Raw genomic sequence first — 13298 nt, 5'->3', positions numbered from 1 at the left:
ATGAGGGGAGATAGAGAATGTGCAGATTCATCCATGACTCCATTCTCATTCACATTTCTCAGCACACGACGTGAACGGGGGAGCGATTCACAACATGCGTGAATTCCATTCTGATCTAAAATAGAAATCTGATACTGAGAGGCATGTTGAGTATTTGAGTGCTGTTATCAACAAGTGTTGATATATTGTGTTAGAGGGTTATTAGCACTTACAGCAAGGGTGACAGTCAGGATATTTGAGGCCTGTCAGTAATAAATCATTATTTATTTTAGAAAAGATACCTTGTTAGATGCCATCTCGCTGACTGAGTGACGCGTCTTGAGAGTCTCGAGCTGTTCGAGACACCAATCCAGCTCATCCAGAGTCTCCACTGCCAACTTCTGAAATGGCTCCTCTGCAAAATACAGTAACGGATTGTTATATTCATGACTGCTGAAATGTGTTCATCATCATATGTATTAAAAATAATCTTTGTGCTGTCTAACCTGGTAGGCTTGTCTTGCACATGGATGGTGGGTTGCTTCCAGTGGACCTCCTGTGGAGATTTGTGTCAGTGGAGATCAAGCATGACTTTAAAAGCATCTAAACAGGCATTACACAGTTTTTTGGGCCTTACTTGCTCGGGACACGGTCTTGCTGATGGGTCAAAACAGCAAAGTTGCTCCGCACAGTCCTCAGGCTGGCAAGGACCTATAAGAAGAACAATAATGTAGGTACGTGCCAAGAACACATTCTTAGTCTTTTCTTTTTTTAACTACTCCAATTCACTAACAGCTTGTCTGTTTTAGTATTGCAAAAAAATCTTTATATAATATAATATCGAAACCCTTAAAAATATTAGCCTAGGTGAATAAAAGTGCACTTCCATAATGTGAACTGAAATGTAATTTTAACATACTATCTCTGTATTAAAAATGTATTTAGTTACCACTTGTAGTACACTTGAACCCACTAGTGTATGAAAGATGGGTTCAAGTGTACTACAAGTGGTAACTAAATACATTTTTTAAATACAGAGATAGTATGTTAGAGGCACATTTTAGTTCATGTTCATGTCCCAAAACAGCACATTTGAGTGCACTTAGATGTTCTCAAGATTATGTTAAAAAGTACTAAAGAAGTCAGTGAAGATAGCATTCAGCGCTGTAGCGCTACAGGCGTCCCGAGTTCGAATCCCACCAAAGGACCTTTCCCAATCACTGGAAGATAAAGCCAAACTTTGTAAGATACTTTCACAGCACTTTTTTTTAGTAATGTCTTCTTACCCAATTATTTTATAGAATTAAACAAATAAATAAATTATGGTTTATAGAATTAAGTACAGTTGAGGTCAAAAGTTTTCATACACCTTGCAGAAACTGCAAAATATTAATTGTTTTACCAAAATAAGAGGGATCATACAAATGCTTGTTCATTTTTATTTGGTACTGACCTGAATAAGATATTTCACATAAAAGACATTTGGGACAGTTTTTCAGCATTTTTGTGTATTTGAACCCTTTCCAACAATGACTGTATGATCTTTTCACACTAAGGACAACTGAGGGACTCATACGCAACTATTACAGAAGGTTCAAACACTCACTGATGCTTCAAAAGGAAACATAATGCATTAAGTGCAGGCATACATACCTTTTCATTCATTGTTGGAAAGGGTGCAAAAAAACGCTAAAAAATGCTAAAAAACTAAAGAATTTCTGGGACCTAAAGGATTTTTCTGAAGAACAACGGGCAGTTTAACTGTTCAGGAAAAACAAGAGGCTCATGAACAACTATCCCTAAACAAAAAACAGCTGTGAATCATTCAAGTAACAACACAGTACTTAGAATCAAGTGTATGTAAACTTTTGAACAGGCTCATTATTTTCACTTGTAGACTACATGTAAACATTTTTTATGTGAAATATCTTGTTCAGTTCAGTACCACATAAAAAATAACATGCATTTTGTATGATCCCACTTATTTTGGGAAAATAACATTTTGCAGATTCTGCAAGGTGTATGTAAACTTTTGACCTCAACTGTATATAATATTTGTAAACAAATTCTAACATTTTATTATATATTATATAATAAAAGTGTATTTATATGGAAGCAGTTTTATCAAAAAACTAACTGAAACAATTACAAATTCTCAACATATTGAGCCATTTTGCTTCTCACATACATTTATCTTTTTTCAATGTTTAGGTATTATCACTTAAAAACAAGATAAAACAGGTTAATAAAATGATTTTCGCAGCGAGTAAGAGAATAAATTTTACATAGAGATTTTACATAGAGAGGTGACCTAGAAAACGGAAGATTTGCGTAAAACGTCTGGCTTGTCTGAAATTCTGCAGCTCTTTTGGAGTTTCAAAAGGACATGAAGGGTATCTGATTTCCAAAGCCATGCAGATTTCTCATCTGTCAGCATCCATATCGACAAATGCGGTATTGGATTCCTAGCCTGTTTTGTAAACCGAGTACAGCGGTGACGCAAATCCCACGTAAAGCAAGCTGCATAAGAGCGGAAGGGCTGTTCCCGCCAATGCCAAAGGCTGCACACTCCACTTACACAAAAAAGACACTTCTAAATATTAGGAGATTAATCTCTCTTTAAAATATAGGGAGAGCCAACTCAGACTACCACATTCCTCAACAGAGCGCTCATCTGAAACCACATGACGCAAAGTCTATAAATGCCCATTAATGTCAGATGCAAGCTTTCATTTTCAAGGCCCGCTCTATTACTAACCTGTGCAAATGGCGTAACTATTAAGTCTTCTCCATGTCTGTAAGAGAAAAAGACGTTAACAAATCACAAATCAAACACAAAAATTACATATTGGAAAAGACAGCTCTTTAATCTCCCACTAATAAAAGGAGGCACATAAAATTACTTAAGGATCAGTGAAAAAGAATGACTAAGAGTTTTAATGCGGGGACTTAAGGATGTGGTTGGCTTCAGGTTACAGCACACCATCAGTCAAAGGAGCAAGCGACCGGTAATACACTTTTGATTAACATGCAGTTTGGATGGAAATACATAAACACAGCTCAGCATAAGGACGGCACCTCAGATTCTCCAATGGGATATTAGATATCCTGCATTAAAAGCACATGGGAATACGTAATAAAAACACAGATGGGCTTAGATAGGGTGTGTCATGCACGTGTATTTTAGGAGCAGTGGGAGAGAAGCTGAACTGGGGGACACGCTGGGAATTGCGTCTTTATTCATATATTATAAAGGGAGAAGAGTAAACAGGGGAAGCTTTGAGGTTAGACTGGTCTAGGGGAGAGAACCGGCCTGGATTCTGTAATGGAGAAATGCGGGGCATCCCTTTCAAGGGCAGGTCAATATTTTTCTGCATCTTCTCACCGATTTAGCCAGTTGACCTCCCAGTGCTTCAAGCTCTCTTCCCTTTGAAAAGACAAGCAAGAGTTGGTGACCACTAGTTCACATCACCCCAACAAACAGCTGTTTATTGGGGTGGTGTAAACCAGCCTTAAGGTGTTTCGATTTGGGCGTCTAGCTTTGACGCAGGCTGGAAAAATAAACTGCAGAAAAACAAGAATGCGGTGGCCTTTTTTTCCGACTCCAGATCCCGGCAAACCAGAGCTGACATGCAAGCGTGCTCAGATGGAAAGAACAGCTGGAAGTGGTAATAATAAGGAGTGTTTAACCAGCGCCTTGGATTTTCCAAAATGACCGAGCAATATGATTTCACGTAAAACACTATTAAAAAGTGTGTCTTGGGAGAACTGTGTTTCAGACATAATCAACCGGCTGGAGTAAGTCACATCTGTTATGAGGTAAACGTTTACAGTCCTAATTAACAGAACTCAAGTACAAAATTGTGCAGCTTGTAACACGTGAAGCTTGCAGTGACTCAAACAACACGCACATGAAAACTACATTTGTTTTTCCAGGTTGAGACTGGTGACCATTCAAAAATTTGGAGTCGGTAAGATGTTTTTTATATTTCTTGATGCTCAGCAAGACTGCATTTACGGCGCCTTGCAAAAGTATTCATACCTATTTTTCACATTTTGTTAATGTTGCAGCCTTACAGTATGTTCAACTGTATTATTCTTTTTTCCCTCATCTGGACCACTCAAGGACATTCACATAGTTGTCTATAAGTCACTCTTGGCTTAGGGGCTGTGTGCTTAGAGTCACTGTCCTGTTGAAAAGTAAACCTTCAACCCAGTCTGAGGTTATGAATGCTCTAGACTGGGTTTTCATTTAGGCTATCTCAATATTTTGTTTTCTTTCTACTTTAACAAGTCCCTCAGTCTCTGCCGCCGAAAAACAGCCCAACACCATGAGGCTACTACCACCATATTTTACTTTTGGGATGGCACTTTGCAGGAGATGAATCTTGTTTCTCACAGTCTGAGGGTCCTTTAGGTGCTTTTTTGCACATTTCAAGTGGGTTTTTATGTGTCTTCACTCAGGAGAGGATTAAGTTTGGCCACAGTGTCATAAAGCCCAGATCGGCAGAGTTAAAGTGGTATTTGTTCTTCTGAGATTCTTCCATCTCCACATATGGTCATGAACTAGAGTGACCATCAGCTTTTTGGTCACCAGTCTAACCAAGGCCCCTCTCCATCAATTGCTCAGTTTGGCCAGGAGGCCAGCTCTAAGAACAGTCCTAGTTGTTCCAAACTTCTTCCATTATGGATAATGGAGGCTACGTGCCTCTGTGAACCTTCAGTGCAGCAGAACTTTTTTCTGAACTCTTCCTCAGATCTGTGCCTTGACGCAAGCCTGTTTCTGAGCTCTGCAGGCGGTTACTTGGACCTCAGGGCTTGGTTTTTGCTTTAATATGCATTTTCAATTGTTAGACCTTTTCTGAGAGGTGTGTGCCTTTCCAAATCATACTCACAATTCAAATGAATTTTCCACAGTTTAACACCACTTGAAGTGTAGTAACATCTACACGTGATATGAGTGCTCCTGAGCTAAATTTCAAGTGTCCCAGAAATAGAATACTTATGCAATGGAATCATTTCAGTTTTTTATTTCTTATAAATTTGCAAAGTTGTTACAATCCTTTTTGTGCTTTGTCACTGTGGTGTATGGAGTGTACATTGATGTGGAAAAAAGTAATTTAAAGCAGTTCAATATAAGGCTGCAACATAACAAACGTGAAAAAATGAAGGGGTATGAATACTTTCGCAAGGCACTGTATTTAATCAAAAACACAGTAAAAACACTAATGATGTAAAATATTATTACAATTTAAAATTACGGTTTTCCATCTTAATAAATTTTAAAATGTCATTTATTCCTGTGATGCAAAGCTGAATTTTCAGCATCATTACTCAGTCTTCAGTGTCACATGATCCTTCAGAAATCATTCTAATATGCTGATTTGCTGCTCAAGAAACATTTTATTAACGTTAAAAGCAGTTGTACTGCTTAATATTTTTGTGGAAAACGCAATATAGTTTTTTTTTTTTTTTCAGATTACTTGGATGAATAAAAATTCAGAAGAACATTTGGATTTTTTTGTATAATAATAGTAATTGTCATTATAAATGCCTTTACTGTCACTTTTAAAGTAATGTATCCTTGCTGAATAATTTTTTTTTTGAAAGGTAGTGTAAATGAAAGAATATGTTTGAAAATGTGGTTTTAAAAAATTGAGAGAAGTGAAAGTTACTCAAAGAAGTGTTTTTCTACTCAGAAAAGCTATCATTAATGCATTTAGTACTGGATGTAGAGTCCTTATATTTTCTGAGTGATATTAGGAGATCACGAATGAGATTACTGATACTCACAACTCGCTGGCCGTGGATGAGTTTCGGGACATGGCCTTGGGTGAAAGGTCAAAGTCAGAATCGGAGCGATACAGGAAGGACTCCCGCCGCTGACTGTGAGGGAAATTGGCCTGCAGCACAAGGCCGGAGCCTGGACTGGCCTGGGACTCCAGAGGACTGCGGCCCACAGACAGCCCATTCTCAACATCAAAACTGAGGAAAGAGAAACAGAAAGAAATAGTTCACAAAATTCACCTAGGATACTTTGACAATGGATGATTTACTGCCTTAGGACGATTTGTTACTCTCCTATGAGATAAACTCTCCAGTGTCTCCAGCGTCTCTGTATGCAGAGTACACACCCGGTGTCAATGACCTGACCTGAACTAGTGCCGAAGGTCACTGAGACCTTGATAAAAACGGTTACACACAAATGTGCAGCGAGATGCTCTCTTCCTGCTTCAATCTAGACGTAAGCACTAGCCTTGCGGGTTAATATGACACAGCCAGACATACAGTACACCACAGTCTGTGATCTCCATGACTCCAAACTCAGGATACGTTTCAATGCCTCACTAATACCAAGCCTGCAGCTCTGACACTACATCACTCAAGAAAAAGACACACATTTACAGTGTCTACCACTAGTGAACAAAACTAATTTAATAGTTTTTTTGACATAATTATAATACATCTGCATAACAAGTTGAGTGCACTACATGAATTGACAATCATGTGATCCAAGAGGAGTACACCAATATTAAATTTCCAGATGATAGCGTTAAGCTAAAATATATTCATGTTATAGTTGATGATGACCAATTAGGGGTGGGTGATCTTCCCAAAATATCATAGCACAATCCATGATCTGAACTGTGATCTTCCCAACTTTGAGGAATATCCAGAGTGGAACGTTTGGATAGTTTCAAAAAACACAATATCGCATATCAGTTGTCAAAAAAGCGTCATTAAAACCTGACTTAAACTTTAAAACTTTAAAAAAAGTTATAAAACAGGGGTCTCCAGACTCGGACCTAGAGGGCCATTGTCTTGCGGAGTTTAGTTCCAACCCTAATTAAACACACATGAACAAGCTAATCAAGCTCTTATTAGGCATGCTTTAAATTACGAGGCAGGTGTGTTGAGGCAAGTTGGAGCTAAACTCTGCAGGACACCGGTTTGGAGACCCCTGATATAAAGTGATTTAGTTAAGAGCAGTAAGTGAATTTCTCTGTCTTTTGCTGTTTGATAAACATTAATGACACAGACAGCAGTAGGTTTATCAGGCTGCTGTCTCTTTAAGGCAGAATGTGCGGATCTAACATACTGATTCGCATCTCATTGTTTTCCCAATTGTTTATGTTCATTTAAAGGAGAAGTCCACTTCCAGAAAACAATTTACAGATAATGTACTTACCCGCTTGTCATCCAAGATGTTCATGTCTTTCTTTCTTCAGTTGTAAAGAAATTATGTCTTTTGAGGAAAACATTTCAGGATTTTTCTCCATATAATGGACTGATATGGTGCCCCGAGTTTGAACTTCAAAAAGCAATATTTAAATGCGGCTTCAAACGATCCCAAATGCAAGTGTAAACAATCCCAGCCGAGGAAGAAGGGTCTTATCTAGCAAAACGATCGGTTAAAAATAAAAATACAATTTATATACTTTTTAATGTCAAATGCTCATCTTGTCTTGCTCTCCCTGAACTCTGTGTATTCTGACTCAAGACAGTAAAAAGTATTTTCTCCCTCAACTTAAAAATCACCCTATATTGCTGTTTTACCTTTCTTGTTAACGGTGTTTGATCTCTTTGCATGTTCACTTTGCAAAGACTGGGTCGGTACTTCTGCAGCGATGTAGGATGATTTTGAAATCATTTTTAAAGTTGAGGGAGAAAATATGATTGGAGATTTTGACATACCCTAACTGTCTTGAACCAGAATACACAGAGTTCAGGGAGAGCAAGACAAGACGAGCGTTTGAGATTAAAAAGTATATAAATGGTATTTTTTTAATGGAAATATCTGATTATTTCGCTAGATAAGACCCTTCTTCCTCAGCTGGGATTGTTTACAACCGCATATGGGATCGTTTGAAGCTGCATTTAAACTGCATTTTGGAAGTTCACAATTGGGCACCATATCAGTCCATTATATGGAGGAAAAAACCTGAAATGTTTTCCTCAAAAAACACAATTTCTTTATGTCTGAATAAAGAAAGACATGAACATCATGGATGACAAGGGGGTGAGTACATTATCTGTAAACTGTTGTTCTGGAAGTGGACTCTCCTTTAACACACAAGTTAGTACTCAATAGAAGTGGCACAAATCGAAATTGAAAATATCAGATTCCATGTGGTTTGTGTTGTTCACACTGTCATGAAACAGATCAGTCAGTTGGATTTGGGCCACATTTACCTGCAGTGTGAATAATAAAAAATAAAGCATCCCACACATTAGACTGCCTTTTACGACAGTCAGGCACGTTATGTGATTTGATTGATTTGGGCATTAAGCTTTTAAGGACAGGCGAAAACGCACTGCTTCAAATAAAAGGAACAGCATGTGGCACAATGATTGTTTTATTAAAATCTAAACTGAAACTAAAATTTCATTCATCGCACGACTACTGTTAGCTCACGTTGAATTGATTTTCAAATACGTCACTACACAAAATCCACCTTATTTTTTGCGTATGAGTGGGCGTGGCCATTTAAAAAATGTATATGTCTGGCTTCCGGTCTCATCTGTGTCCAGCAATATTTAACAGTACAAACTTGTAGCAGTACTGCTTGATATTGCAAATCGGTGTGTGGTACCATATTATTTTAATGTGTTATCTTAATTATGAACACACTGGATTGTAGTCCAAACAGTTTTACTGTTTACTGCACGTTGTTATTCTCATCATTATTTCCCTACAGCGGATAACGAACGGAAAGTCTCGCCCACAGGCTTATTTCCACATTGAAGGTGGATAGAGACACATGATATAATTTGTCCAGTCACAGTCATCTAGTAGGCAGTTAGTGCTGTAGTTTTAACGTTATATCAAGAACATAAAAGCTCAACAAAACTTGAAAAGTATATCATAGCGGTTTTCAAGATGGATTACAATACAAAATCATTTTACATAGTCAAAAAGAGTTTACTATAATATAACTATAAAATATTGCTATATGCATACAGCAACTCTTACAAAGCATATATGACATGCACGCTTAAAAAGAGACTCTATAATCACTACCACTTTATATTAACGCTTAATGATGATATAAAACTTAAAACCTTTGTGTAAAGAGTCACATGATCAATGTCATAAATGTCATACTGAGAGTATTATGACCCAGAAATCAAGTATAATATTTAACATTTTTAGTTATTTTACATCACAACATAAACATTGTTAAAGGGAAAGTTCACCCAAAATGAAAATTCTGCCATTAATTACTCATGTCATTCCAAAGCCATAAGATCTTCGAAACACAAATTAAGATATTTTTGATGAAATCTGAGAGCTTTCTGACCCTGCGTAGACAGCAACACAACTGACACATTCAAGACTTAAGACAGAAAGGTTTAAGGACATCACCAAAATAGTCCATGTGACATCAGTGGTTCAACCATATTGTTAGAAAGCTATAAGAATACTTTCTGTGTGCAAAGAAAACAGAAATAGCAACTTTATTCAACAATTTCTTCTCTTCCATCTCAGTCTTCAATGTGCACAACAATATTTTACAATATTGGTAGCACATATTTTTATACCATACAATGGAAGTCAATAGGAACCAAAACTGTTTGGTTACCAGCGTTCTTCAGATATCTCCTTTTGTATTCTGCAGAATGCAGGGTGAGTAAACAATAACAGAATTCCACATTTTAGGTGGAGTATCTCTTTAAATGCTACAGTATACAACAACACTGGCAGAAATCCAAAACAGCTATAGCATTCGACCTCATTCCACACACACAGATCTAGTAAGTCTGTCATGGTGAAAGTGAATGAGAGAAATGCATTTGAGATTTCTTCCTCCTCTAAGCCAGTCTGAGTGTGGTAAATCTGTCCGTTTCAGTGACAGATTCAGGTTTTGTGGAGTGGGTAAGACCTCCTGAGACACAGTGGCAGTGAAGCTCTGAATGAGCCGTGTTCTTCAAGGTCAATGTGATGCAGGAATGCGAAGCTAAAAATAGCCTCGGCTCATTGACGTGGAAGCATGTGAGAGGCCTAAAAATAACCTCCTCAGGTAAAGTCAATTCCCAATCTAACTGGCACAGAATTGAAACACACCATATATGGTGATTTCATGAATCAATGGTCCTGCCTCTGATGCGCTCGCTGTCCGTCTGATAATGATCCACTGCTAATGTATTCATGTACAGTGTGTTATTAGGTTAATGTGAAGGAGTGGAACAACACTGCCAAGTCAATGGCCAATTTTGTTTTCTATATTTGGGAGATCAGGAAACCCATTGCACAAATTAATTACAATAAAACGATAAAGGAAACAACACTATTTATAGCCTCTGTTTTCCAGTTGAACATGTAATATTGCAGTTAATGGTGCTCAAGTTCATTTCTGACCAAACGTACCATATATATAGCCTTTTTTTTTTTAACGTGTATTATGCATTATGATTTATTAACCTTTTTATCCGCATGTTTGTCACATTTGAACATATATATAAATATATAAAATTATATATTTTAAAATTATTTATTAAATATTTCATTTATTAAATAATTATTTATTCTTTATAATAAATAATAAATTATTACAATATATATATATATATATATATAAATATAAAAATATAAATTGTAATAATTTCAAATAATTAATTAAAATTAAAAAAAAGAATTTAAATTGTAATAAATTATATATACAAATAATTTTTAATAATTTATTTTCAATAACAATAATGGTAGTTATATTAAATAAACTTAAAAGTGTATTATATGTAATTATATGTATATATAGTATTTAATATTTGTAATAATGTTAATTAATTTTCAATAATGATGATAGTAATAATTAGTATTTAATAAATAAATACTATATATATACACACACCTTTTTTAATAATTTTAATAATTTATTTTCAATAAAAATAATGACAATAATAATAATTTGTATTTGACAAATAAATACTATATATATACACACTATAAATACTATATATATAGTATTTATTTATCAAATACAAATTATATATATATATAAATAATTTTTAATAATTTATTTTACACTTTATTTATTAATAAAAATGATTAATTTTTATTTTAAATGAAAATAATGATAATTATTTTATTAAATACACTTAAAATGTGCTATTATATATATAGTATTTATTATTTTTAATAATTGTAATCATTTTTTAATAATGATAATTCATTTTTAAGAAATTCAGTATTTTTTTTTTAATAATGTAACAAGTAACTCTACTCTGGGTATTTTCAATAACAATAATGATAATAATAATCAATATTATTATATTAAATGCATTTTAATATTTAATAATAATATTAATTATTAATAATAATAATATATTGTAAAATCATTTTTTCTGAACTTCTCCCTGGACTACAATTTGAAAACCACCGATCTAGAACACATGCAAACCACCTTGCAAAATACAAGTGCGTTTGAAAGGCATAGTGTTCGTCCAGCTAAAATTAGTACAATCTCCATCTCCACCGCATGTCCTCATTCACATCTTTCCCAGATGTTGCATGAGGACAAGACGGATGTCTCTAACACTGTCTTACATAATCAACCCAGTGCACCCCATTCATGTGACCGCATCCAAGAGCGAGAGACATATAGACAGAGATAGAGAGAGAGAGCAGCATTCTTCTGAATGGACGAAAACACACATATACATCAGCGCATCCCTTAAGTCCCAATACTGTACACTCTGGCGTGAGGGGACACCGTATCCATCTCTAAAAATACCTGTGCTTGGGGCTGAGGCTGTCGCTTCCACTTGGTTTCTGCTTCCGTCCCTCATCTTTAATGCTGTGTCTCCTATGGGTCCCTGTGCGCACTCGGCGAGGCACTTCTGCAGAGCTGCTGCTATAAATAGCCCGTCTCTGTGCGAGGGATCCGAGCAGAAGCGCTATTTTTAGAGTTGCAGGTAGCCTCAGATTCTTCCCCCCATTCATGAATATTTATGGAGATTTCTGCTGCGCTATTTTTAGCCCACACATCTATCCACCCACACATTTCCACGTTGCCATTTTAAGACATCCTCCGTCAAAAGGGAATGTGGGAATTTCATCATTTAGTGAAGCTGTGTTTTTCAAGCTGTTTTTGTACTGCATGTGGAAACTACATCAGTGCACTGTGCATATATGAATATCAGTCTATTTATTAAGTGCATTAATCACAGTTTGTATTTGGTAATAGGTAGATATCACCAAAATTAAAATCTTTTTAAAATTAAATTATTATTACTGATGTAATTTTGTACCAGCTCATTGAACATTACTGAAATGCACTTGAAACTAAAATAAGAAATCTGTATTTCTCTCACAGATGAGTGTGGAAAAAAATCCCTTCTCAATGGAAATTGGAAATTCTCTGCAAAATGGTATCTTGTAAGAAAAGAAGTATTATTATATTGACCTGAAAGTATATGGTTATGTTTTTATTTTCAGCTATTCCTTTAACAGTCTTTCTGTTATGACAGCTGTCTGAATCACTGAATAGTGGACAGTCCCACCAATGAGACGAGCGGAGCGGTGTGAGCGGTCTTTGTGCTTGTAGTGCTGTGGAAAAAATGGACTGTTTTTCTGGAAATAGGATGCCTCCTGTGGCTCATGATAGAATAAGCAAGTGTGACGCCGGCTTTTTCATTCAAAGAATGATGATAGTATAGACTACAATTACAGAACAAGTGTATGTTGATTGTAACCAACTCAACTTGATGATAAAATGAATAAATAAATGCATTAATGAATGAATAAATAAATAAATAACATGGTGACTATAGCCAACTTAACTTGATGAGGTTGATGATAAATAAATAAACTTAACTTGATAAATGAATGAACAAATAAATAAATAAATAAATAAATAATATAGTGACTTTAGCCAACTCAACTTGATAAGGAGGATGATGATATAAATACATAAATACATAAACAAACAAACATGGTAAATATAGCCAACTCAATTTGATGACGATGATGATAAATAAATAAATAAATAATATGGTGACTATAGCAACTCAATTTGGTGAGGATGATAAATGAAATAAATAAATAAAATGGTAACTATAACCAACTCAACTTGATGATAATAAACAAACAAACAAATAAATAAATAAATAATATGGTGACTATAATAGCCAACTCAACTTGATGAGAATGATGATAAATAAATAAATAAATAAATAAATTAGGACTGGTAAACGATTAATCACAAATAATTGTATACAAAGTAAAAGTTTGAGTTTGCCTGTGTTTACATGTGTGTGCACTGTGTGTAATTATTATGTATATATAAATACACACAAATTAATGTTTATATTTAAAAGAA

General features: G+C 35.3%; 1 protein-coding gene across 5 annotated transcripts in view; it reads right to left on the bottom strand.

Moving 5' to 3' along the window:
• The window catches only part of pde4ca (phosphodiesterase 4C, cAMP-specific a), a 51522-nt gene that overhangs the window by 9987 nt on the left and 28237 nt on the right, over positions 1-13298 (bottom strand). For 3 of the 5 annotated variants that reach the window (XM_051127805.1, XM_051127813.1, XM_051127831.1), the window contains 5 exons: positions 5773-5964; positions 2738-2774; positions 617-690; positions 486-535; positions 282-394 (listed from right to left, as the gene is read on the bottom strand). In XM_051127805.1, coding sequence (XP_050983762.1) covers positions 282-394; positions 486-535; positions 617-690; positions 2738-2774; positions 5773-5964 — 466 coding nt within the window. Of the gene's footprint in view, positions 1-281; positions 395-485; positions 536-616; positions 691-2737; positions 2775-3364; positions 3407-5772; positions 5965-13298 lie in introns of all 5 variants that reach the window. The other 2 variants (XM_051127796.1, XM_051127823.1) reach the window with 1 other exon arrangement.

This window comes from Labeo rohita, chromosome 2 (genome assembly GCF_022985175.1).
Source record: "Labeo rohita strain BAU-BD-2019 chromosome 2, IGBB_LRoh.1.0, whole genome shotgun sequence".
Taxonomy (NCBI): domain Eukaryota; kingdom Metazoa; phylum Chordata; class Actinopteri; order Cypriniformes; family Cyprinidae; genus Labeo; species Labeo rohita.
The sequence above is the reverse complement of the archived record's forward strand: the minus strand, read 5'-3'. Positions and strand labels throughout refer to the sequence as shown.